Here is a 25,105-nt window from a genome sequence, read left to right on the forward strand (position 1 = left end):
CTTTAAAGGTATTTTGGCACTTTGTCGATGTCGCTGCATGCAACTCTTGGATTTTGTATAAAAGAGATAAATATGCATGTGGTGAAAACAAAAAAATATCATGGATCTGCTTGACTTCAAGTTCTATATCGCGGAATGTTTAATTGCTGATGCTACCATAGATAAGGAGGGAGAGTTCTCATCAGATATAGAGTATGAACCTCCGACAAAAAAAGTTAAAAGAACAACGCAGAATAAACATTTACCAATTTGTTCCGTCTCTGACAAAACCAAGTTTATGCGTTGCCGTAAAGAAGGATGCAATCCAAAGACTAGTTTTAAATGCATTTCTTGTGCCATATTTCTGTGCATCAATAACGATCGGCATTGCTTCATGGAGTTTCACTCTTAAGTGCTCATTATTGTTCTATTAATACTAATATAGAATAATTTTATAATACCATTTTAATTAACTTGGTATTGAAAGTTTACACTTATTTATGAATTTAAAAGTAATATGAATTAAATAAAATGAATGCTTTACGTTTTTGGTATTATAACGTTTTTTACTCAACTTAGTTACAAATGTCCAGCGGGCTGCACCTGCAATATGTCATAGTCCTTTCGTCCTTCATATACTTGAAACAAATTTTTCTCTTAAAATTGACGCTGTAGTTATAAAAACACATTTTAAAAGAAAGTGAATGTTTTTTTTCTCGGGACCGAGGAGGATAAAATAACGACAAAAATAAACAAAAAACAAAAAGGATTAAAAATTGCCTCTTCAAGTAATAATGAAACTAAAAAAATATTGTTCTACATACAGATACGTTTCTTTTGACAACACTTCCCAAAATCATCTAGCAATACTTCTTGCAGGTCTGATAGGGATCCGGATTATTTCCTAATTTACGCGAAGTACACCTAATTCTCTTTTTACACAAATTCTTCTACACGAATTTGGTATAACACGAGTTAAAAAGAAAAAAAACAAATTTTTTTACACGAATTGTTTTGTTTTAACTCGTTTTTCAATATTTTATGAATTTTCTTTGAATCTAATAACGCAAATAGAGTAAGATTTTCGACGCTTGTACGAAGCGTTTAAATTGGTCTCAGGAAAGGTCTCTGAAACTCGGTAGATTTTGCTTTCGCCGTTTAACAATTTATTTCTTAAAATGAATGAAAATGTGTAAGCACGAAATAAATTCTTAAGTGAACTCTGAAAATATTTTTTGTATAATGTTTCATGATTTTTTTCACGATTTTATTTAAACGTCAATGTCGAATTTGGCACAGGAAAGGTTTGGGGGTAACACTCGTCATTTCCATTTAAGAGAGTAAGAACAAAATGATATAAACGCTATACTTTGTCCAGTTTTCTGAATTTTTTTGTTTTTAATTTTCATTAATTTTTTATAAAAATACAGCTCACTTCAAAACAAAAGCTCTTTTCACGTGCTAACACGTGTTTGATGAATTCTTGTTTGCTTTTAGTCGTTCGTGAGTTATAGCGTCGCAAACATGGAGCAAAATAAAGGGAAAATACGGCATATTTTACAGTACTACTACAATAAAGGCAAAAATGCATCTCATGCTGCCAATAAAATTTGTGCAGTTTATGGACCCGATACAGTTTCCATTTCCACCGCACAACGATGGTTTCAACGTTTTCTTTCTTGCGATAAAATCGCTGAATTGATCGAAAGAGACCGGCATAGTAGCAGCCGTAGCATCGGCCAAGAGCTGGGCATGAGTCATCAAACCGTTATAAACCATTTGAAGAAGCTTGGATTCAAAAATAAGCTCGATGTATGGGTGTCACACGACTTGACGCAAAAAAAAATTTTTGCCCTTATGGATGCATGCGAATCGCTTCTGAATCGCAACAAAATCGACCCGTTTTTGAAGCGGATGGTGACTGGCGATGAAAAGTGGGTCACTTACGACAACGTGAAGCGCAAACGGTCGTGGTCGAAAAGCGGTGAAGCTGCCCAGACGGTGGCCAAGCCTGGATTGACGGCCAGGAAGGTTCTTCTGTGTGTTTGGTGGGATTGGCAGAGAATCATCCACTATGAACTGCTCCCCTATGGCCAAACGCTCAATTCGGACCTGTACTGCCAACAACTGGACCGCTTGAATGCAGCACTCATGCAGAAGAGGCCATCTTTGATCAACAGAGGCCGAATTGTCTTCCATCAGGACAACGCCAGGCCACACACATCTTTGGTGACGCGCCAGAAGCTCCGGGAGCTCGGATGGGAGGTTCTTTTGCATCCACCGTATAGTCTGGAACTCGCACCAAGTGATTACCACCTATTTCTGTCCATGGCGAACGAGCTTGGTAGTCGGAAGTTGTCCACAAGAGAGTCCTGTGAAAATTGGCTCCCCGAGTTTTTTGACAATAGGGAAGCGAGCTTCTATAAGAGGGGCGTTATGAAGTTGACATCTCGTTGGGAACTCGTCATCGAACAAAACGGCGCATATTTGACTTAAATCGCATTATTATAACCAATTTTATGAACAATTGAAAATTCAATAAAAATACCGCAAGACTTTTTTGGCAACCTTATAAATCAAAATTTCAAACTGCTTAGAAAATTTTTAAAATTCGCGACGTTTCCATCAAGATTCCATACTTTTTAATAAGAATTAATGAAAAAAATTCGGCTACGCAGTTTTATAGCCCATTAAATTTCAATACAATAAGCTGCAGGTGTGGTGTGAATTTCTAGTGCCTTTTTGATAATTTTTTCCCTGACGGTATTGCATATTTTCTCCATGTAGTGAAGGGGCGAAAAAATTATAAAAAAATAAATGGCAGTAGCCGCACCATACGCTCTGACGCTTCATTGTCTTCCCTGTTTTTCTTTGTTGATAATAATAAATATTACAATAAAAATAGTTGGTAATGATTTGTCGTACAATGTCTCTGGACGAGCTCTCAATTTCCTGATTTTCAGTAATTTTTTCTTAAGTAATGAAATTAATTTTGTTTTTAACTTAGAAGTTATTAGAATATTTTATATCTTTGTTCCTAATAAACCACTGGTGTTCAACGTTTCGTTTTCCAATAAATGCCTATTGGGCGGTTTGAAGAGCTGTAGCGCGGCCTTACTATATTAGTCGTTGTGTGCATTTAGGCGTTTGATGTAAAATATTAGTTTCGGGAAGATTAAATATTTACATACATTATTTTCTGGGTAAGATGGCTGTACTCGTAAAGTATAAATCAACAAATTTAAAGTTTAGCTCGTTGTCAAGGTGACATTTCACACTAAAAAAATTGGTTTGGTGTTTTTGTTTGTTCCATTGAGTTGTGAGTTACAGGGTGTTAACAAAGAGAAAATTCGGTACATTTTATAGTTTTTCTTTGATAAAGCCGAACATGCAAAGCAGGACGCTGAAATTGTGAATGGTGTTTATGGTGCCGATAGTGTAACAAATAATGACGTGCAATTTTGGTTTCGTCGATTCCGTTCAGGCATTTCTGATGTTAAAGAAAATGGAGAGAAAATCACCGAAATAATGACCGGTATGTGTCGTAGCATCGCCCAAAAATTATGTATTTCTTTTGTCAATTGCCAATTACCAAATTTGCCAAATGCTTGACGTTTCTTCTCATTAGACCACCAATGTTGCTACAACATTTCACGGTAAGCCAAATGCATGTTGCTGACGAAATTTCATCGCTGTGAAACTAGTACTAGTCTCTAGTACTGAAATAGGGTAGCAAGATAGCCTTTTGCTTTACACTCTATCGACAGTAGGGGCAAGAAATCTATTATTAACTATTCGGCAGTTGAATGAATTCTTGTTTATCACTCACGCCTAAAAGAAGGCAAAGAAAAAAATTATTCATCAGCCGTAAAGCACTTATGCACGAGCGCTCCATGTCAAAAGCCAGCTGCAATTTCGTTAGCGACATGTTGCTGTATGCATGTTGCGCAACATTATTATCGGACCCCATCGCCACAAAAGTGTTACATTGCATTGTTTGTAGGTGCATTATTACAGGGGAATAAGTAAGGCATCAGAATTGAATAAATATTGCACGACAAAGTGCTTGGAAACATTGTGTGAGGAATATTGACTAAACTTTTATGTGCATCGGCTGAAAATTAGAAAATGCGGTTGTGAAATATGTTTGTGTTTCTCTTTTTTCATTACCTTTTTCAAATAAATATTACTCGCCCTCGCTCTGCTTGTAATAAAACACACACATTTGCAATTTTAACATTTTACACTTCCTTTTATTTATTTAATTATTTATTTCTCACATTATAATTTACTTATAATTTTATTTTTAAATTGAGTTAATTTTTAGTTATTTCCAATTTTGTCTTCAATTATTTATAATTGCTTTTAATGCCTATTGTGGTGTTGGTGTATGCGTATACGTGTATGCGGGTAGAGTGTGAGTGTATGGGTGTGTGGGCGTTTTACAAATCCACTTACATGCTATTTTATTTGCTTTAAAATATTTTCCCATCAAATTTATTTTAATTACAATTTCTTCCTTTTGTTTTTACATTTCAGTTTGCAATTAAATTTAGTTTACAATTTTTGTTTGTTAAATATTCAATATTTTTTTAGTAGCTTTTTCTTTTAATACATATTTTTAACAATAAATAAATTTTCAATTCATACACTTTAGCTTTAAAAGCGCCTAAAATTATATAAAGAGTTTGTGTTGTTTTTTGGTTTGGAAATTCAATTTACTCAATTTACTCAATTAAAATTTCAACAATAATAAACAAATTAAAAGAGTATTTACGTAGTGTGTATGTAGTTATTGGCATTGGCGCACCAAAAAACAGACAAAAAATAAAAGTTGATGTGCGTTATTTGCATCAGAATGGGCGCTGTTGCAATTGCTTCATTCAATCCTCTTTGTGCCAGAGCGCATAGTTGTTTGTATGTGTGAGTAACATAGAGCGTGTCCATGTGTGCGTATATTTGCGTGTATTTAATTGACTTCCAACACTGGTTTGTGTTTCAATTCCTTCAGCCGGGTGCTGCGGTGCCTTTGTGTGCGTGTGTATGTAAGAGTGTGTGTGTTAGTGTGTATTTCAAGATTTTCATTAAAACTTCAATTGATTCAATCTCAACGTCATGCTGCTCTCAAACAATGTTTAGTTAACTGTTGCAGGGTTTTAGTTTTACATGTAGTTCTGCATGTTTCTGCAAAGTTTTTGCATTTTGTACAATGCAATTTTATTTCTTTTTGTTTAACTCTTTTTTTTGATTTTTCATTTCATCTCTATTGCTATTGGTGGCTTCCAATTTTGTTTTGTTTTTTATATAATTTTTTTTATACAACGTTTTTTTGAGAAAAATCTATTTTGTATGACTGTACTTTTCATGTTCCATTGCTACGTTAAAAAACCTTGCATTATTTTTCTTTGATTATGGTAATTTTTTTACGTAAAATTGTATTAAATTGTCTTCATTAGTTGCTTAATATCGTAACTGTCTTTTAAGCCTTTATGTATAATTACATGCATACATATACATATATCTTTATACAAATCATACGTTCAGTTTCCTCATTTGCCATTTATGTATTTCATCTGCTTCCGTTATTTTGCTATTCACTTTTTCCACTTTGCGCGGCAATACACTTCGTGTTGCTCCATTATTTTTCTACTAAATTGCCTGCTCTTCCCTTTTAGTGTTGTTTGTTTTTTCTAACGGAATTTCCCTTTCATTATTTACAAAATGAGATGCATTTTTTGGCAGCGTAGATGAATTAGGTGTGTTTTTTCTTTTAGTAATTGAGCATTTAGCCACTGAGTGTGTGAATGTTGTTTTTTTTTTATGCCTGTTTGGTTTATTTGGGCGATGAATGTGTGGGACTGTGTTTCTGGATGATTTTTTGATGAGCAGAAACCAACAAATAAAAAAGAAATTAAAAAATAATAATTATGCGCGTAATGATAGTAATCTCCTAACACACCAGGCGTCTCACACACACTCGATGCTCGCAGCGCCGTTCAGCGGCTGTTTGGACTGCAAAGAGAGTAGAGAGAAAGCGAGAGTAGAAACAACAAAGAAGAGCTGAGATTAGTTTATTGTTTACATAGACTTTTTTGTACAAATACTTTTGAATATAATTAATGCGGACGTTTCGAAAGTGTGAAAGCAGTAAAGAAATTTAATTAAAATTATTATTGCGGTTAAAAGTGTTAAAATGAGTGAATAAATAATGAGTGTATAAAAAATATATAGTTTTGTAAATTAGCTTGTGGAGTTAAGCGGGTTTCAGTACTAATTAAATGCTAATAGTTAAGGGATTAAAAATATGCATGCAAATTATAAAGAAATTAAAATAATAAATATAAATAATGAATTATAAATACATATAAATATAATATATTCATACATAATTAATTGCTAATATATGAAAAAATAACTGCTCAATAAAAAAATATTACACAAATAACTTAAAAGCTAACTCATAATTAACTCACGACTATGCAGGCACGACTAAAGATATGCAAGCACATAGAAAAAATAGACGCACAAAATATACTTACACACGCACATAGTTACGATAAAAAATATTAGCTACAAGACCCAACTATTTTCAAAATAAACAAATACAACAACAAGGCTTCGCCAACGGAATATCATGAAGACGTAAACGCCATTTACTAGCGGCACCCCCTTTAGCTTGAAAAAGCTGAAGCTCAGGACCCCAAAAATCGCTATGATTTTTCAGCCTCGAAAAAGCCCAGAAATTTATATGAAAGCTACTAAGATGCAAGTTTTCAAAAATTTTCAGGTAAATTGTAAATACAATTTGCTTTGCGAATTCTCTCGTAAATTTCAGTGTTGCCCTTAAATTCCTAACTTCTTAGAAAAAGTTGAGTTCAATATTAAAAAAAAGAAAATAATAATTGACGCCTCCTATTTGTGGCGTGTGTCTTGATATTGTTTCACAAATGGAGGAACCTACAGTTTTAAGCCAATTCCGAACGGTGGATGGTTTTTTATGAGGAGCTTTTTCGCTTTTTCATGGCAGAAAAGTTGAGTTAACTCCAAAACAAAAAAAAAAACAATGGCACGCAATACGCGCGAAAATTATAGTGGGGAGCACTAATTTTCGAATGAAATAAAAGTAAGCGGCATTAATTGAAGGCAAATATGATATAAAAATACATTTCACGTAAAAAAATTATAATTAAATTTTAACACTTTGTCGAGACAATCAGGATATTTTTTATGTTATGCTTCCTTGAGTCATTACAAGGAAGATTTATTAAAAGATTCGAAACTTTAAATTTTATAAGTATTAATTTTTAAATGTGCAAAAAATACAAAAATCGGTTAAAAAAATCGGTCAAATGAGTCCAAATCCTCACTAGTACCAAATAGCTGCATACGATTTTTTTGAATTGCCTTCCAATTTATGTAAATGCTCGCAGTGACTAGCGGTAGTTATAAATTATTTTGTCTTTTGCTTCAAGTCTTGAAATTTGAGTTTCTTGAAGGAAATAGTTATGAGGGAGAAATGCTTTTGTTAAAATTTTATTTCTTGTTCTGCCAATTGCGTGATATTTTTTTTTTTACATTTTTTGCAATTTAAAAGATTCCTTAAACTAAGTTGAGTAGTTGCTATTAGCAAATAAATAATTTTCATTTGGGAAAAATAACTTTTTAAGACACTATGCCACCTATGACATTATGCCACTATAGTGAATCGAGAGTCTTTAGTTCGCAAAATAGCGAGACCTGATGGGTATGGAAAAATTAAAAGAACTGTTCCGAAGCCTAAGATTGCCGACAGGTGGAACAGAAAGATAAGGCGGCTGAATGCCAATAAAAACACCAGCCCTAAACAAATTAGATGTGAACTCCCTCCCAACATTATGGAGCTAGCCGAAGCTTACATCTCGCCACAAAGCGCTAGACTCGTATTCGCTTATAATCACATGCTCTGGGATGATGAAGAGCAATCCATAAGAAGGAGGAGGAAAAAAATTAATCTCGATGGGCTTGGTGCTTGTCAGAAGTATTGCAGAGATATTCGCGAGCTACGACAAACGCGACACCCCCGAAACTTCCACGGTGGCTCTCATATGATCTGGGTTGTTTTAGCTACCGTGGCAGTACCTCAATTTGTTTAATTTGACATAAGATGAGTGCAGAAAATTGCGTTAAGTTCTTTTATTGAATTATGTCGAGAATTTTTTGAGTCTTGGCCGAGTCAACAGAGCAATGCTTCAATTCACAGCGCTATGCGTACGAAGGACTTTTTCCCGTCGAAAAATATTCCTATGCTGAAGTGGCCCGCAGTTATTGCAGATCAAAATTCAATGAAGAACCTCAGGAGGATTCTTTGCAAACAAGTTTACAAAGGCGGACGCAACTATATTAGTGGGCAAAAAGTAAGGTGAATTTATTTGTCAAACTTCGCGGGATTAAAATTTCGCTCTAGGTATTTTTTTTACTGAGTTGGCAGCACTGTTAATAACATCTGGGCCAACTTTCATGTGAATGTCATTATCAGTAATATATTTACGCTTGTGTTTACCAAACGACCGAGAGTGCATTTTTCGATTTTTACAACGTCTGATTTGATTGAGCAGAGAAGTGCCATCAAATTTTGTTTGCGGAATGAAATTTCGGCTGCGGAAACGTTTAGCATGTTGCAGAAGGCATTTGGTCGCAGAAAAATGTTTATAAGTGGTACAAAGACTTCAAAGAGGGTCGAGAACGTGTTGATGACTTGGAGCACTCCGGACGACCATCGACGTCAACAGATGACCAACACGTCAATAAAGTGAAGGAGTTAGTGCTCAAAAATCGTCGGTTGACTGTTAAAGACCTTACTGATATGATCGGAATATCAGAAGGATCTGTGAAAACCATTTTGAAAGACCATTTGGGCCTACGAAAAGTCAAATCTCGTTTGGTACCGAAAACTCTCAATTTCTTGGAAAAAAGTCGTCGCGTTGATGTGTGTGAAACAATGCTTTCAGACTATCAGGACAAGCTCAAATGCATCATTACGGAAGATGAGACTTGGATTTATGCTTACGACCCTGAAACAACCGACCAATCGAGCGAATATCATGCTAAAGGCGAGGGCAGACCGAAAAGAGCACGTCAAAGTCATTCAAAAATAGAGGTCATGATGACAGTTTTTTTCGATTTTCGTGGTGTGGTGCACTATGAATTCTTTCCACCTGGCCAAACTATTAATAAGTAATATTATTTGAGCCTTATGCGTCATTTACGTGAAGCGATTCGTCTAAAAATACCAGAATTATGGGCCAACAACTCTTGGTTTTTGCATCACGATAATGCACCGTTTCACGCTGCACTCATATCGTTCCGCAACCACCGTATTCGCCTGATTTGGCTCCGTGTGACTTCTGGCTATTCCCAAAACTCAAGAGACTACTCCGGGGAACGCGTTTCGAGTCGATTGAGCAGATAAAAGCTGAATCGAAGAAGGTGCTGATGGCTATACCGGAAATGGACTATTTGGCATGTTTCGGGGATTGGAAAAATCGTTGGCATAAATGTATTTCATCGAGAGGGGATTATTTTGAAGGGTATGAAATTGATTTACAAGAATAAATAAAGATTTTTCATTTTACAACCACATACACCTTACTTTTTGCCCACAGTATTGCGCCTTAAAAAAGCTATTCAATAGGAATGGGCAAGAATCGTCCTTAGTGGCCTTTTGTCACTCGTAAATTCGATGCCACGACGAATAGTATTAGTTACAATAATTAACGGAGGGTATGTAAGCTTCGTAAAAAAAAATGTACATCCGTCTTGTTCAAAGATGAAAAACCGTTTTTTACCCTTTTTTTGGACTTTAAATGCCCGACAAAAATACAAAATTTTTTTTTCCAAATGATTGTCGTTCACATGATAACTACATTCATACTGAACAAGAAACTTTACGTTTTTTTAAATTCAGACTCTTGTGAGTCCCGGAATACGTTTTTGGAAGACCATTTTTTGAACGATTCTTACATGGGCAAAATAAAATTTTTATTTTTTAATAATAGGTAAAAACAAAAATACTGAAAACAAAAATAAAAAATCTTTTTTCGTTTCCGTTTTACACGCTTTTAAAGAAATATCAATTCAAATGATTAAATATTATTTTGTATGGCTTTCTTATGATTTATTATCTTTTAGGTTTAGTATTAGTTTTTGTCAGAAATCAAATACGAAACCAACGCAAGACATCTTGTCGCGGCCCTATGATCCTGAGAGGAGGGAACAAGGAAAAAAAAGAAAGAAAAAACGTATTCCTTTTACGCACTTGAAAATTAATAAATTTTTATTGTGAAAGGCTGTAATAAATCCTTTAACATGCTTTATTCATACTTATGCAGAAAGTTAAAGTGGCAAAGAGATGTAACCTCTGACTTATTTTTGTAATATACAAAAAAATAATTAGTGTCCCATTTAGCTATTTTGCTTCGCGTACTTCCATGTGAGAAAATTTAATTTTTTTGTAATTTACTGAAATCCTTAGCATGGTATTGTATGCTTCTTGGCTGGTATGGAAAGGCCAACTAATAATTTTCATCAATTGAAGTTGCTCTTAATATCATCAAATATTTTGCTTGCTTCGCAGATGTAATTTTCTGCATTAAAGCCTTATAAAATTAAATTCAAATTCAAATTAAATTATCTATCAATAAGGCTTTGATATGGCTGGATATTATAAGTTTATTCAAAGTTAAGCTAAACATAAAAGTATGCAAAATAGACGCCCACTTATAAAAATGGAATAAATTGCAATGTATGCGCATATTCATTAAATGGTTTGAAAGCGGAAGCAACACTTTTCGGCTTTGCGGCTAAATTGTTAACGTTCTCAGACAACACGTGTTTAGATATCAAATTACGCGCGAACAGATGCGCAAAACATTGTTGTACGAATTTTTTGGAAACCAGCAAAAAGTTTAATAAATTGAAATATCATACCTACACATATGTGCGTATGTATGCAGATATAAAAGCGAATGTGGATATAAATAGGAGAGAGAAATAACTAAATTGAAATTAATGCCGCCATCATTTGATTACTTTTTTAGCCGCATTTAGATGTGCTTTTATGCCACACACACACACAAACACGCATTTATGTATATTTATTTAATTTGCTGAGGAATATCTATGCCATTTAGCTTGGTAATATTTATGAAATGATTTCTGCAAATGTTATGAATTCGAAATGCATAAATATTCATAAATGAGCGCTTAGTTGGTTATAAATGAAGCCAACATGAAAATACTTTTACGTAGAATACAGTGTGTCATACAAGAGTGTAGACACTACGGCAGCAAAGCGACCATACTTTTATGTTTTGCTACTAAGCTACCTTTGTATGAAATGGAAAAGTAAAAAAAGCCTAAAAATGCGGCAGAAAGCATAGCCAGCAAAAGTAGAGTTCGGACAATGTGTTGCGCACTTAAAAAAGCTGTGTTCTTTAAAAAAAGAAAAGTAGTTTGCAAAATTAGAATGCTCGAACATCATTTGAAGAAGTTCCCTAAATTGAATATTTAACTCATTCCACTCTTACTTTCATGTGAGAAAATGTAAATTTTCGGGTTTTTTTTTAATTTACTGAAATTCTGAAATTTTTGCCTGAAAATTTGTAAATGTGTATATTATTATATATGTACGTAGTTTTGCAAAAAAAAAAAGAAAAACAAAAAATAGTCAACTTAGCTCCTTCTCTTGCCTGGCACTAATTTTCTTGATTTTCCATAAATATTGAATCATTAGTCACTTATAGCCGTAGACTAAGTAAACAACTTAATAAAAATAAATATAAAAAAGAAAATAATTAAATACTAAATTTTTCTGTGGTAAATCAAAATTTATTGGTCTTAAAGCAAAACCTTTCAAAGTCACACACATTTTTGTTTCAAAATCTCTGCTCCCTGTGGGCATGGAATAACAAAACAGAAAAGTCCATTTCATTGGCTATCGCCCTTCGACAGACAAAGGCAAAGCTTTGAGTGTATTTCTGTGACGAAAAGGTTTCTCAAACAAACCAACTAACATTCGGAGGTGGCATGAAACTGCAAATCCCTACATTTGTAGTAAAACACCGAGACGCATACCACAAATTATAAGCGAAGCTCGGTCAAATACAGCACGTGATATACATATATTACCACAATATTTTGATCAGATTTGTTGTTTTTGCTGTTGAAGTGGTTGAGCATTTCAATTGAAATAATCTATTAGCTACTACAAAAGGCGAAATACCTCATAGAAAAAAAATGAAAAAAATCAACACTACTTTGTATTTTGAAAAATTCTAAAATTCCTGGTTCAAAGATTTAAAGTTTTGTTGAAATTTTGAAAAATTCAGAAATTTCTGGGTCAAAAGTAGAAAGTTTTGATGACATTTTGAAAAATTCCAAAATATCTGGTTCAAAAGTTTAAAAATTTGAAAAGTTCCAAAATTTCTGGTTGAAAAGTTGAAAGTTTTGATGAAAATGAAATTTTTAAAAATTTAAAAATTCCAGGCCCAAAAGTTTACAGTTTTGATGAAATTGTGAAAAATTCAGAAATTTCTGGCTCAAAAGTTTAAAATTTTGATGAAATTTAGAAAAGTTCAAAAATTTCTGGTTGAAAAATTGAAAGCTTTGATGAAATTTTGAAAATTTCTGAAATTCCCAGTTAAAAAGGTTAAAGTTTTGATGAAGTTTTGAGAAATTCCAAAATTTCTGGGCCAAAGATAGGAAGTTTTGAAGGAATTTTGGAAATTTCTCAAATTTCTGGTTCGAAATTTGAAAGTTTTGATGAAATTGTGAAAATTCATAAAAATTTGTACAAAATGTGAAACTTTGACTTAGATAGTTGTTGTTGTAGTATGAACTATAATTTTATAAAAAAGTAGTGGTGTTTTTAATAATTTTGCAACGTGGTATATGTGCGAGAAAATCGTAGGAATTCGAAGATAGGTAAATCAAACTTTGAAATATTGCACAAAATTTATAGGAATTCGACCACTTTAATCAAAATTGCAAAAATTTCAATCAGCATTAACAAGACAAAAAATTTGGAATGCAGTTTTAACTACTTTAAGTTTCAGAACAATACCTGTAAAGTGCAAGTTTGACACTTCTCTTCCCTGCGTGCTGCGCATTTTCTCCATACAATGAATTCACGAAGTTTTTTTCGGCAAGCGGGCGCAAAATTAATCACTCTGCGGTATTTAAACCTTTTGCGATATTTTTAAACCTTTCTGATAATTTTTGCGCACATTTAGACGATTTTGCTAAACGATGTGCAGGCCATGGGTATTGTGCTCTACTCTAAATGGTTTGATCAGTTAACTCAAGAGCTCCTTTGGCGGATGTATGAATTTGCGGTAGAGAGTTTGGAGCGCGATAAAAAATAAATTTCAAGGCGCCAGTCTTAAATGGTGCCAATTAGTCCTAATCACATTTCTGCCCTGTAATTGCGGCTACACTTTTATGTAACTGACTGTACATATTACTATACAGTCAGCGAGAAAATCAAGTGTATATTACTTATTGATAAATACACTACATTTTATAAAAAGATGGTTTATACTACAACGAGAATTAAATAAAGCATAGTTTCATACTTTCTTTTTTAAGTTTTTAATTCGACAAATTTTCATCGAAATTTCAAACTTTTTATTCAGAATTTTTAGAAAAATTTCGTGTACGCAGTTTTAAAGATAATCGAGGTTTGGTACAACTGGATTAAATGTCACATTGGTCTTTGCGAATATTTTTCGTACACGGTCTTTTTTTATATAGAAGAAAACTCCGTCAGCAGAAAAAAATGTCAAATATCAACGCAATTTTCGAAGAACTTTAAACTTGCACTTTATTGGCCCAAAATTTATTGATCTACAAAGCTGTGTACCCTAAATTTTTCTAAAAATTCTGAAAATTTTTCTCTAATCATTCGTTAAAGAATTTTCCTTTTGGCATTGCACAGGATTTCCTCTTTTTAACACAAACGTGGCTGGGATACAAAAAAATTGATTCACTTCGAAATAAACTGCAATTAATAAAAACCAAACAAAAAAACTGTAAATTGTATGCTTACGTAACAAAATACGCTGCCTCGCATGTGGACAAATTTATGAAAATAAATTTTGGGTTGAATTTATACATAAAAATAAGGCAACATGCAAATCCAAATATCCCAGCTATAATTTTTGCTACAAAATTTTCATTTCAAAAATACAAAAAAAAAGAAGGAAAACACACACAGACAGCTCTAAGCACAGCATACTGCTCCATTTAATGTGAATATTCATACGTTGACTTCCAGAAGCCACCAATCCAATGACAGTGGCGCCACAATGACCAAGCTAACCACATCCAAATTAAATGTGACAGCATGCCGCTTTTGTGGTTGTTACACCACAGTGAACCACAAGCGTCGCTGGACGTATGCATCACCAGCCCCACAATATATTGTTGCAACAATGTGTGGTGGCCAGTTTACCTGATATGGCCTATTGATTTGCAACAATTCGCGAAATTCTCTAAACAAAAATATACGTATACTAATTTGTAGTTTTAATTTTCGACAATTTTTCTAAACAACAACAAGTATAACACTTTTAAAATTAGAGGAATTCCATACCGGAAAATAATCGAAATATTGCATTGCTTTAGGCGAATGACAGAAAATGCAGTAAAATCCTGGGAGTGGAAGAAACTGAGTGAACGAATATCAAAAACCAATTCAAAGTTTGGAAGAAATCTACGGAAGTATAGTTTTAAGAGAAAAAAAATGGTATTAATTTTGAGTCAGCTTGTGCTAGAAGAAAAACATATCACTTGAAGCTTAAAACTTTGTAGAAAATTAAAAAAATCCAAAAATACTCATTAAAATTAAAAAAATATATAAAAAAATCCAAAAAAATACTCATTAAAATTAAAAAAATATACAAAAAATACTTCATGAAATTTATTTTTTTAACACTAGAAAAATGTCAGACATGCAGTTCTAGAATCCATTGAATTTTGATAAAATAAAGTGCAAGTTTCAAGTGACTTAAATCTCTCGGCTAATTTTTGATATTTTTTTTCGCTGATGTGTTGTGCTCTTTTAATCCATATAAAAGACTTCCAAACATGCGATTTATTGGTAAGGAAATGCATAGCATCGTCTTCTGGGTTTTCTCCATACAATGAATGCGCAACATTTTTTATATGGCAGAAAATATCCGAAGGCGTCAGAAAACAAATTACCTAAAATCAACACAGATTTTGAGTCACTTTGAACTTGCACTTTATCATACCAAAATTTAATGGATTACAAAATTTTTCTAAAGTTTTTGATTAAAAATTTTCAAGATTTTAAGAAATTTTTTTCGAATTTGTTTACTTTTGTTTGAAGTTTGAAACTATGTGTTTTATAGTTTTTGTTGTAGTGTGAACTATTTGTATAAAAAATCAAAAAAAAATAAAAAATCAATGAAGCAAAATAAAAAATAAATATATGAGCGTTCAATAATGTGTGTGACTGACACATAGATGGCGGAACTAGTACTAAATCAATATTTTTTTCGAAAGTTGGCAACCTTTTTAGGCTTACTGTCAAAATCAAATGTTCATCCGACCATTTGTTTACAAGTTACAGTGCTTTAACTGACGCTACTTTTGAGTTTAAAAAAAAAATGAATTCAAAGAAATTCCGTGTGCTGATTTATCATTGTTTTTTAATGAACAAAAAAAATACTGTTCAATGCCAGGAATGGCTTGAAAAACATTATTGGACTCGGCTCCATTATTGGTATGCCGAATTCAAACGTGGTCGTACAGACACCGATGACATCCCATCTACTGGAAGGCCAAATGACGCTGTTATTCCGGAAAACGTTGAAAAAACACTGAAAATCATTATGTCCGACCGTAAAGTGAAAGTGAGGGAGATTGCTGACATTCTAAAGCTATCAGCAGGCAGTGTACACACCATAATACACGAACATTTGGGTATGAAAAAGGTGTTTTCCAAATGGGTGCCGCGTTTGCTCACACCGGAGCAAAAACAACAACGAATGGATGATTCAAAGAGCTATTTGGACATGTTTACGCGCAATAGTCGAAGTTTTAGCGTCGGTACATCACAATGGATGAAACATGGATCCACCATTTCACTCCAGAGTCAAATCGGCAGTCTGATGAGTGGCATGCAGCCGGTGAAAGCCGCCCAAAGCGACCAAAGACGCAGCAGTCGGCTGGCAAGATTATGGCGTCTGTATTTTGGGATGCGCATGGAATAATATTCATCGACTATCTCCAGAAGGGGCAGACCATCAACAGCGACTATTATATAGCGTTATTGAAGCGTTTGAAAGACGAAATCGCAAAGAAACGGCCTCATATGGCGAAGGAAAAAGTGTTGTTCCACCAAGACAATGCACCGTGTCACAAATCAATGAAAACGATGGCAAAATTGAACGAATTGGGCTTCGAATTGCTTCCCCATCCACCGTATTCTCCAGATTCGGCCCCCAGCGACTGCTGGCTCTTCGCAGACCTCAAAAAGATGTTCCGTGGTAAGGAAAATTGAATAAAACTAAATAAAAATAAATCAATAATCAACACTTCAACAGATTCGAACTAAAAAGTTTAACATTTTAATGCAAATTTAAAGAAGTGTTTTAAATAAACAAAACTTTCAAAATTTGGAATAAAAAGTTTGAAATTTTGAGGAAAATTTGTGAGTTTCTTTTTCAATTTTTTACAAAACTTTGGTTGGATCTTTAAGCTATATAGTTTTTGTTGTAGTATAAGCGATATTTTTGTCAAAACAAAAAAAAATGTAAAGAAATGCAACTTAATAAAAAATAAATCAATAATCAAAACTTCGGACTAAAAGGTTAAACATTTTGACGAAAGTATGTTGAATTTTTTTTTATTTTTGTACAAAGATTTGGTTGAAGCTTTAAGCTATATAGTGCATAAAAAAAAATAAATAAAAAATAATCAAAACTTCGAAAGTCTGAGACTCAAAAGTTTGAAATTTTGATGCCAATTTGTTGGTTTTTTTAGTTTTCTACATAACTTTGGTTGAAGTTTTAAAGAAATTTTTTATAAAGAAAATTAAATAAAACTAAATAAAAAATAAATAAATAATGAAAACTACGAAAATTTCGGAATACAAATTTTGAAAAATCTTTGCTTGAAGCTTTATGCTATATAGGTTTTGTTGTAGTGTGAGCTAAATTTTTGTATACCAATTTTTATAAAAATACAAAAAAATTAAAAATTTTTATTTTTTAATTATATATACATAACTAATCTAAACTTTGCCATATGTCGCACTGCTATTATTTTGAACACAGGTGTACATATATCCATCCAGTTTTCATTATCATTTAGCGCAGCCCTCACTTTGGAAATATTCTATTTAAACATTCCTATATATATATACCAAAAATTGGGCATTTTCCAAATGATACAATTCTACCCACTCTGGAACTAGTTTCACTTCTTCCATTAAATATTTACCAGTTCATAAACTACATATAATATTTTTTTTTAGTCTTACACTGCAGGAGTATTTTATTTTTGTAGATGTGTTGGTGGAAGCCGACCTAGTTAAGCTGGCATTCACTCACTCTTCCGACATTTTGACATATTGCGAACTGTCTAACCAAAACAAATGGACAGGGCGATTGGGCTATTAAATGCGCAAATATGAATTTATGGATGCGAATGTACATATATATGTATGTACATAATTATGTTCTTATATGGAGTAGAAAAGCCATATTGACTGGCCGATTGATGGCGCATTTGCAAGGTTAACGTCCAAATTAAATGGAATATTTCATTGAGTGGTAGAATTGCTTGGTCAAATAAAATACGTACGCACAAATAAATATAGATTGAAAGATTTCGTAGGCATTAAAAGCATAAATATGAATGTAGTGTAATGTATGCAACAACAAATATAGTAAATGACTGCATAAAGAATTTCATAATTATTTCATGCTAAGCTCAGCGTCATAGCAGAGGCGGCGCAAAACGTGTACACGAAATACAAAAGCTGGCAGCAGAAGATAGGTAAATAAAATTGGGAAATGAAATATTTGTCTTGTCATAGATATAATTATTTATAAATATGAACAAATAAGCAGCACAAGCGTAAGGGTCACTTAGTAAGCACGCATTTGGGAAACCAGCTTTGATAAAAATAAAGCCTTAAGAATACAGAAAAAAAGAAAAGGATTTGCTGTGCCACAAATATCTACTTACATTTGAGAGCAATGCAGAAGGCATAGCTGTCCAGTACAAACTTTGCAAACAGTTTTTAGTTGGTTAGTTGAATTTAGGAAAAAATGCTGTACTGATTTACACGTCTATGTATGTGTGTATGCTTATAAAAAAAAACATGCACGCCTTCAAAGATTCAATCGATTTATAAAACTTTTCATTTCACAAAAACTAATTAACACTTTTTACTTCCTTAATCAATTTTTGGCTAAAATATAATTTTTTTTTTTTTATAAATACTTATTTTTTTAATGGAGAATTTTCGCTTATTGAATTGAACTAAGCAATGAACAAGGTGATGCAAAGTTGAGTGCCATTAAATAAAATTGAGCCATTAGTGACTGTGAATCTAATAAAACTAAAAACGAAACAGAAACTATTTAGTTATTTAGCAATGAATGCGGAATAATAAAAGCCGGCTATTCGAACTTTTTATGGTCTACTTTTTTAATTTTCACATATCGAGTGCGTAAAATAGTAAGTTCATATTGGTATACTGTCAGAAAAAAAATAAACAAAAAAAAAAGTTTTTTTTACCCAAGATTATGACGCGAAGTTCGGACAATAACAACATTCGCTGATGGGGCCCTAGCAGTACGGAAGATTCAATGGAAAATCTACGGACTTTGGTGCGTTGGAGCTTTGTGATGGCATATTGTTGCTATGGTTGCTGAAGTGTTTGAGTTTTTCTATTGAAGTAATCCTAATTAGCGACTAGCCCCGTTTTACTACCACTGTTCGCGTGGGATGTCTTGTTTTTTTTGTTTCTTGTTTTGAGTCAGACACATTTTCTGAGATCCAAATTTTTATTTCAATGACTGAGATTTCATTAATTTGTTGTAAGAAAGGCTTACCGAAAGAGTTTACCGAAGTCTTGCTCTAGATAAATCTGGACATTTGCATAAATAGTGGAAAAGACTTTCTTTCAAACCCTCCACCTGACAGCTTCTGCAGATGAAATTGAAAGAAAGGTTAGGCTATGCTCCCCTAGTGACCTGTAGGGGTTACAATGATACGAGAGATGCTTGGGCGAGCGCACCAGGTAATTCGTCCTCTGGATGTTGTACGACGGCCATGTCTTTCGTTGAAGTTTTTTCCACAAATGGAGGGACCTACAATTTAATGCTGCCTCCGAACGACAGATGATATTTTTGAGGAGCTTTTCATGGCAAAAATATATCAGGAGCTTTGTCGGAGCCAATAGAAAAAAATTCTATCATTTGATGTTTCGTGGCCATATTGGGTGTCCGGGCCGGCTCTACCGAATGGTAGTTACGCATCAACTCATTCACCTACGGCGGCCGCCTGACATGAATATAGTGCAGCGAATAAAGATCCAACAGCTCCTCTGGGTAGGTTATAACGTGCGAATGAATACAATCGCTTCAGAGCTCAAAGTATTCAATCCAATACTTGCTGATAGTTGCGGAGAAAGAGGAAGCCCTCCTTTGCACTGGAAAGCTCAAAAAGAGAAGATTTTGGCTTCAAATGCTGTGTGTCTAAATAGGATTGGTAAGAGCGCTTTGTTAAACTCGGCCGAAAGCGTTTTAGAACAAAAAGGTTAGTTTGTAGTGGTCCGATGTAAAGACCAACAGATGACAAAGATAAAGCGAGGGGACGCCTGGAGACTCTCGACCGTCATTACGGGGAACAAGCAGCCAAAATGGGCATCTCTCACAACACATACTTTCACAATTACAAACAACCTGAGAAAAAGAAAACGATTTTCACTTTCCTTTGTGAATGCCCTGTCTCATGGAAGGAGAGAATGTCAACTCTGGACAAACCACTGTTCGAGAGTTTGGAACAACTGTCTGTTTTAGACGCCAACAACCTGATAAGGTTCCTGAACCGCACAGACTGGATGCTGTAAATAACCGTTAAACAAGTTGGTAGCGAGTATGTGGCAACAAAATGGTGCGGAAGTGCTAGTTGGATTCTGGATGAATAACCACATTAACCAACCAACCAAGTGGTCAGATGTGGGTAGGTACGTTGGTTACCAGGGCATAAGTTTAAAAAGTAGATACACTTCATAGATCAGGTCGGTTGCCATACGAAAAACTCCATCCTTGTCTTTAAAGCTTAGTTTTATTAAGCGGATTTCGACACTTAAAAAATTTTTTTTTGATGCTTCTAAAAATCATCGAAATTTAATTTAATTTATTGTATTTATTTCCACAGGCAAAGGGCACTTAAATTATAAAAAAAAAATGTTTCTTTACTAGTCCAGGTCATTAAGGAGTTTTCAAAAGGTTAAGAGACTGTCCAATTTCGAAGATTGCCTCTGTCGTCGCAACTTTGCATCAAAGGGATAAGACTGAAAAATATTGTTCGTGCCTGAATAAGAACTGATAAACATTCTGAAAATAAAAAAAACATTTAAACCATATATATATATATATATATTAGGGCGGGCCGATTTAAAAATCGCTCATTGCTCTGTGAAAATCGTATTCTAGGGATCAAAATAAGAAACTTTTCCGAAGGAACCATACCTCTAAAACGAATTCTGATGTCCCCCAATTTGGGTCGAATGAAAAATCCCACTCGAGTCCAAATGTATGACCGACCCCCACTAACTTTGGACGGCCGATCCACCCATGCCAGTGGCACACCCCTGGATCTCCCCTGGGGCGTTCCCCATACAATCATTTCAAAATATCACCATTTTTGGCCTTTACATGAGAAAATAAACTAAAAAGTTCGACCGAAATTGGGGAAAATCAGAATTCGTTTTAGAGGTATGGTTCCTTCGGAAAAGTTTCTTATTTTGATCCCTAGAATATGATTTTCACAGAGCAATGGGCTTTTTTTTGCCTCCCCATAAATCGACCGGGCCTAATATATTATATATAATTGGCGCGTACACCCTTTTTGGGTGCTTGGCCGAGCTCCTCCTCCTATTTGTGGTGCGCGTCTTGATGTTATTCCACAAATGGAGGGACCTACACTTTCAAGCCGACTCCGAACGGCAGATATTTTTATGAGGAGCTTTTTCATAGCAGAAATACAATCGGAGGTTTGCCATTGCCTGCCGAGTGGCGACCGCTATTAGAAAAATGTTTTTCTTGTTTTCCTTCATTTTGGTGTTTCACCGAGATTCGAACCAACGTTCTCTCTGTGAATTCCGAATGGTAATCACAAACCAACCCATTCGGCTACGGCGGCCGCCGCATTTAAACCATATACAAATTAAAAAAAACAGAAAAAACAAAATTTGTTTCCATTCATTTAAGATAAGGCATCGCAGTTAGGTGTCTTGCACCGACCGCTTGAGTACTGTTACGCCTTAAATGTCAATAATTTATCTTGCGATGTAATGCGCTAACTGTTACGTCACCTTGTAAATTACCTAAATACCAGTCATTTTATTATTGTAATTTATGCCAGCTTGACTAATTTTGATTTTGTGCTCGTATGTTATTTTTTAATTCAATTTAATTTAATTTTTTTTTCAATTAATTTTTACATCGTATTTCACCTCTCTTAGTTTATTTTATGTTTAATAAATAAATTGTGTTTGTATAAAAGTTTGCAGTTTTGTGGCTTCATTTGATTAGTAATGATTATCGTAAGCTAAGTGTTTCTTTGGTGTTCTTATTGGTGTTGTTGGTGTGAACTCTTCAAATACTCATGTGTGGTGTAGGCTTCTAAATCCTCGAGTGTAGCAGCAGTTCCTTCGAAAATTGCAAATAAATGCCAATTGAGGTAAACTTACTGTTAGAAAATGGCTTCTTTATTTTAAAAATTTATATAATTTTTTTCTTAAACTAAATAATAAATGCATCAAGATATTCACAACGCTTGCTAGGTTAGATTAGGTTAGGTTGTAGCGATTGTCCCTTCTGATACAGTAAAGGGAACTTGGAACAAAAAAAAATCATCAAGTATGGGGAATTGATTACTCCGTGTTTCGTTTTAATACTTGAGTAAATATTCCATTCGAGTGTATAAATAAAATGTTGAGAAAACATTTGCTGAGTATATGAAAATGCGTTGTGCCTTAAGACTAAAACAAATTGTGATCAACAAGTATGCGTGGCACAAAACCTGGATATTTTTATATGGACAATCTTTTTTGAAGTTGCAGATGATAAGCTCAAAAATTACAGAATCTATTATCGGTAATCTGTATGGAAAGAGACGGCCATAAACTTAAAAATTGGTTGAAAAGTTGTCACCCTCATTGCGACAGAATTATAAATATCCGAATAGCGAGGGACTATATACCATATGGAAAGCGCGGACCTGGAATACCACCAAAGAGATGGCGCGAAAGCTGGATTTCGACATCAGCGGAAGGACAATAACATTTCCTCATTTTGAATTTTAATAATACTTTGTAATTTATAACTATGTAATTGTGTGCAGAAACACAGGTGAGAACCTATAATAAAAGAACAAGAAGAAGAAGATATATGTTTTTTTTGTTTTTTTTTTTCAAGAACCTATATGAAATATTTTATATTATCTATTTTCTCAACATTTCTAAATGATCTCTTTTTCATATTATTATTACGTTGTTGTTGAAGTGGTTGAGTATTTCTAGTGAAATAATCCTAATTAGCGACCAGCACCGTTTTACTACCACTGTTCTCGTGGGATGTCTTGTTTTTTTTTTTTTTTCTAAGTCAGATCCATTTTGTGTGATCCAGGTATAGCAGCAAATTTTTTATCTCGATGTCTGAGATTTCATTGATTTATACGGGATCGTATTTTCTGTAATTTTTTGGAGGTCTTAGGGTATGTTTTTAGAATTTTTCTGACTTTACAAGTTAATTTTTTTAATAGAAGTTTTGATTTAAAGAGATAAATAATGTTTTAGTTAATTTCAAAAATATATATTTAGTAATTTTCCAAACCTTTCAAAATATTTAAAAATATTTAAAAACGCGTAAAATATTTAAAAATTGTTTTAATTAAAAATTTTTGGATGGGTCTTGATTGGAATGGGTCTTTTGGATTTTGAAAATTACTTTTTTTTTCAAAAATCTTCTCGTTTTTTGGACTAATAAAAGAAAGACATTTTCTTGAGATTTTAAGCTAGATTCTAAGGGTGTTTTTCCTATAGAAATTAATTTTTCTATTAATAAAATGTTTGCTCTTAAGAGAAAAATAATTTTTAACTAATCCTTTCAGAACCCTTTGAAAATCTATTTAAAATTAAACTTTTAAAGAAATTAAGTCTTTAAGACACACATTTCTGCTCTTACAGTAAAAATATTGAGTTATTTTTATTCAAAAATAGCTTTTTAACAAATCTTCAAGCTGTTTACTTCTTTCTTTTACGCTATGATATGCAAATAGTTCTTAAAGGTCCACTGAATTTTCAATTTAATTTTAATTCTTGCTTTCACCAATTAGTTTAATTCAAAAAAAAAATAGTTATTAAAATTTTATTAACAATTTTATCATATTTTTTATAATTTTATATTTTATTTTTATAATTATTTTAGATCTTAAAAAGGGTATTTCTTCAAAGACGCGGCTGTCGCCAATATAACAGTGAATGGCGAACGCTATTGCGCCTTTGTAAACATCTTTTTGATGCCGGATGCCGGAAATTGATCTCCAAAATATTTGGTTCCAACAAAACGACGCTATTTGTCCTGGAACCCGTTAAGCAATGGATTTACTGCGTCATCATTTCGGTAAGCAATTTATCTCTCGTCTCGGAACAATTGATTGGCCACCAAGATTGTGTGATATCACATCTTTGGACTTTTATTTGTAGGGCTATGTAAAGTCTAATTGCTTTGCGGATAAATCAGCTTCGATTGAGGCATTGGAAGCCAACATTACTAAACTTAATTACGAGATACCGATCGAAATCCTCCAGTGAGTCATTCAAAATTTATGTTTACGGATGGTCGAATTTCCGCGTAGTTGCAGCTAATATTTGAAAGGAATTATCTTTGAAAAATACAAGTCATGAATGGTTTTGCACAAAAACGATAAAGATTGCCCAATCGATTTGAATTTTCTTTGTTTTATTTCAATTTAAAATCCGATACCGCTAAATTGGTCAGCCTTTATTATATTTATTGAATAGAAATATTTTCATCTACTGAGTTGCTGTTATTAAATATCGACATGCATTTTTTGCACTTCATAAAGAAAGAATTTGTGATTATTTCTGCATACCTATATGCGTTTCGTTTTTGTATTATGATACTTGTATCAAATAGGTGGGGTGTTACTATAAAAAAAAATTCAGTAAAATGTCAACTGCAAATAAGAACAACGCTCAGCAAGATTTAGGGGCATAAGTGAGAGTACCGCTTATTCGCAGTCATCATAAAGAGATATTTGCGTAATTTTTTTATGTTTCTTTTTCGTTCTTTTATTTCTCATATTATTTGTTTAGTTTTTTAGGTTAATAGCTCCGCAGCAGCTCACTGAATTGATGGGTGTGGCTGACCAATTAATAAAGAAAACTCACAGCCACAGCAGCTGAAAGTGATTATGTTTTGTTCCTGCAATTTTTCTGTTATTTACGCACATTTATTTATATACACAATTTTTTTGCCGCTCTGTTAATATTTACACTTTTCTTTATTTATGCCCCGCAATATATATTATATTTTTTATGTTACACTAAAAAGGTATGGGTGGAAGGAGCAAAGCCACTCACAGCGGAAACTTTACTGAAAGCCGCGGTGTCATTTTGTGGCGCGGCGTTGCATTTTCACGTATGTCATTTGCATAAAAGGTTTGGCACACAAAGAAAAAAAAATATAAAAATCATTTTTATATACAGTTTGCTACATATAATATGTATGTATAGAGTAAATATGTAGGTATAGAATTTATATGACACAAATAGATGTATGAGTATTTTACACGCACA

General features: G+C 33.4%; 1 protein-coding gene across 4 annotated transcripts in view; it reads right to left on the minus strand.

Annotated features, from left to right (window-relative positions):
• Positions 1-4,203: 4,203 nt before the first annotated feature.
• LOC128871695 (very low-density lipoprotein receptor-like) overlaps positions 4,204-25,105 on the minus strand; it is a 228,849-nt gene continuing 207,947 nt past the window's right edge. For all 4 annotated transcript variants that reach the window (XM_054113657.1, XM_054113656.1, XM_054113655.1 and 1 more), the window contains one exon: positions 4,204-5,991. In XM_054113657.1, the coding sequence (XP_053969632.1) occupies positions 5,947-5,991 (45 nt within the window). In that variant the 3' untranslated portion in view covers positions 4,204-5,946. The remainder of the gene's footprint in view (positions 5,992-25,105) is intronic.

The sequence above is a fragment of the Anastrepha ludens genome, chromosome 2 (assembly GCF_028408465.1).
Source record: "Anastrepha ludens isolate Willacy chromosome 2, idAnaLude1.1, whole genome shotgun sequence".
Classification (NCBI taxonomy): domain Eukaryota; kingdom Metazoa; phylum Arthropoda; class Insecta; order Diptera; family Tephritidae; genus Anastrepha; species Anastrepha ludens.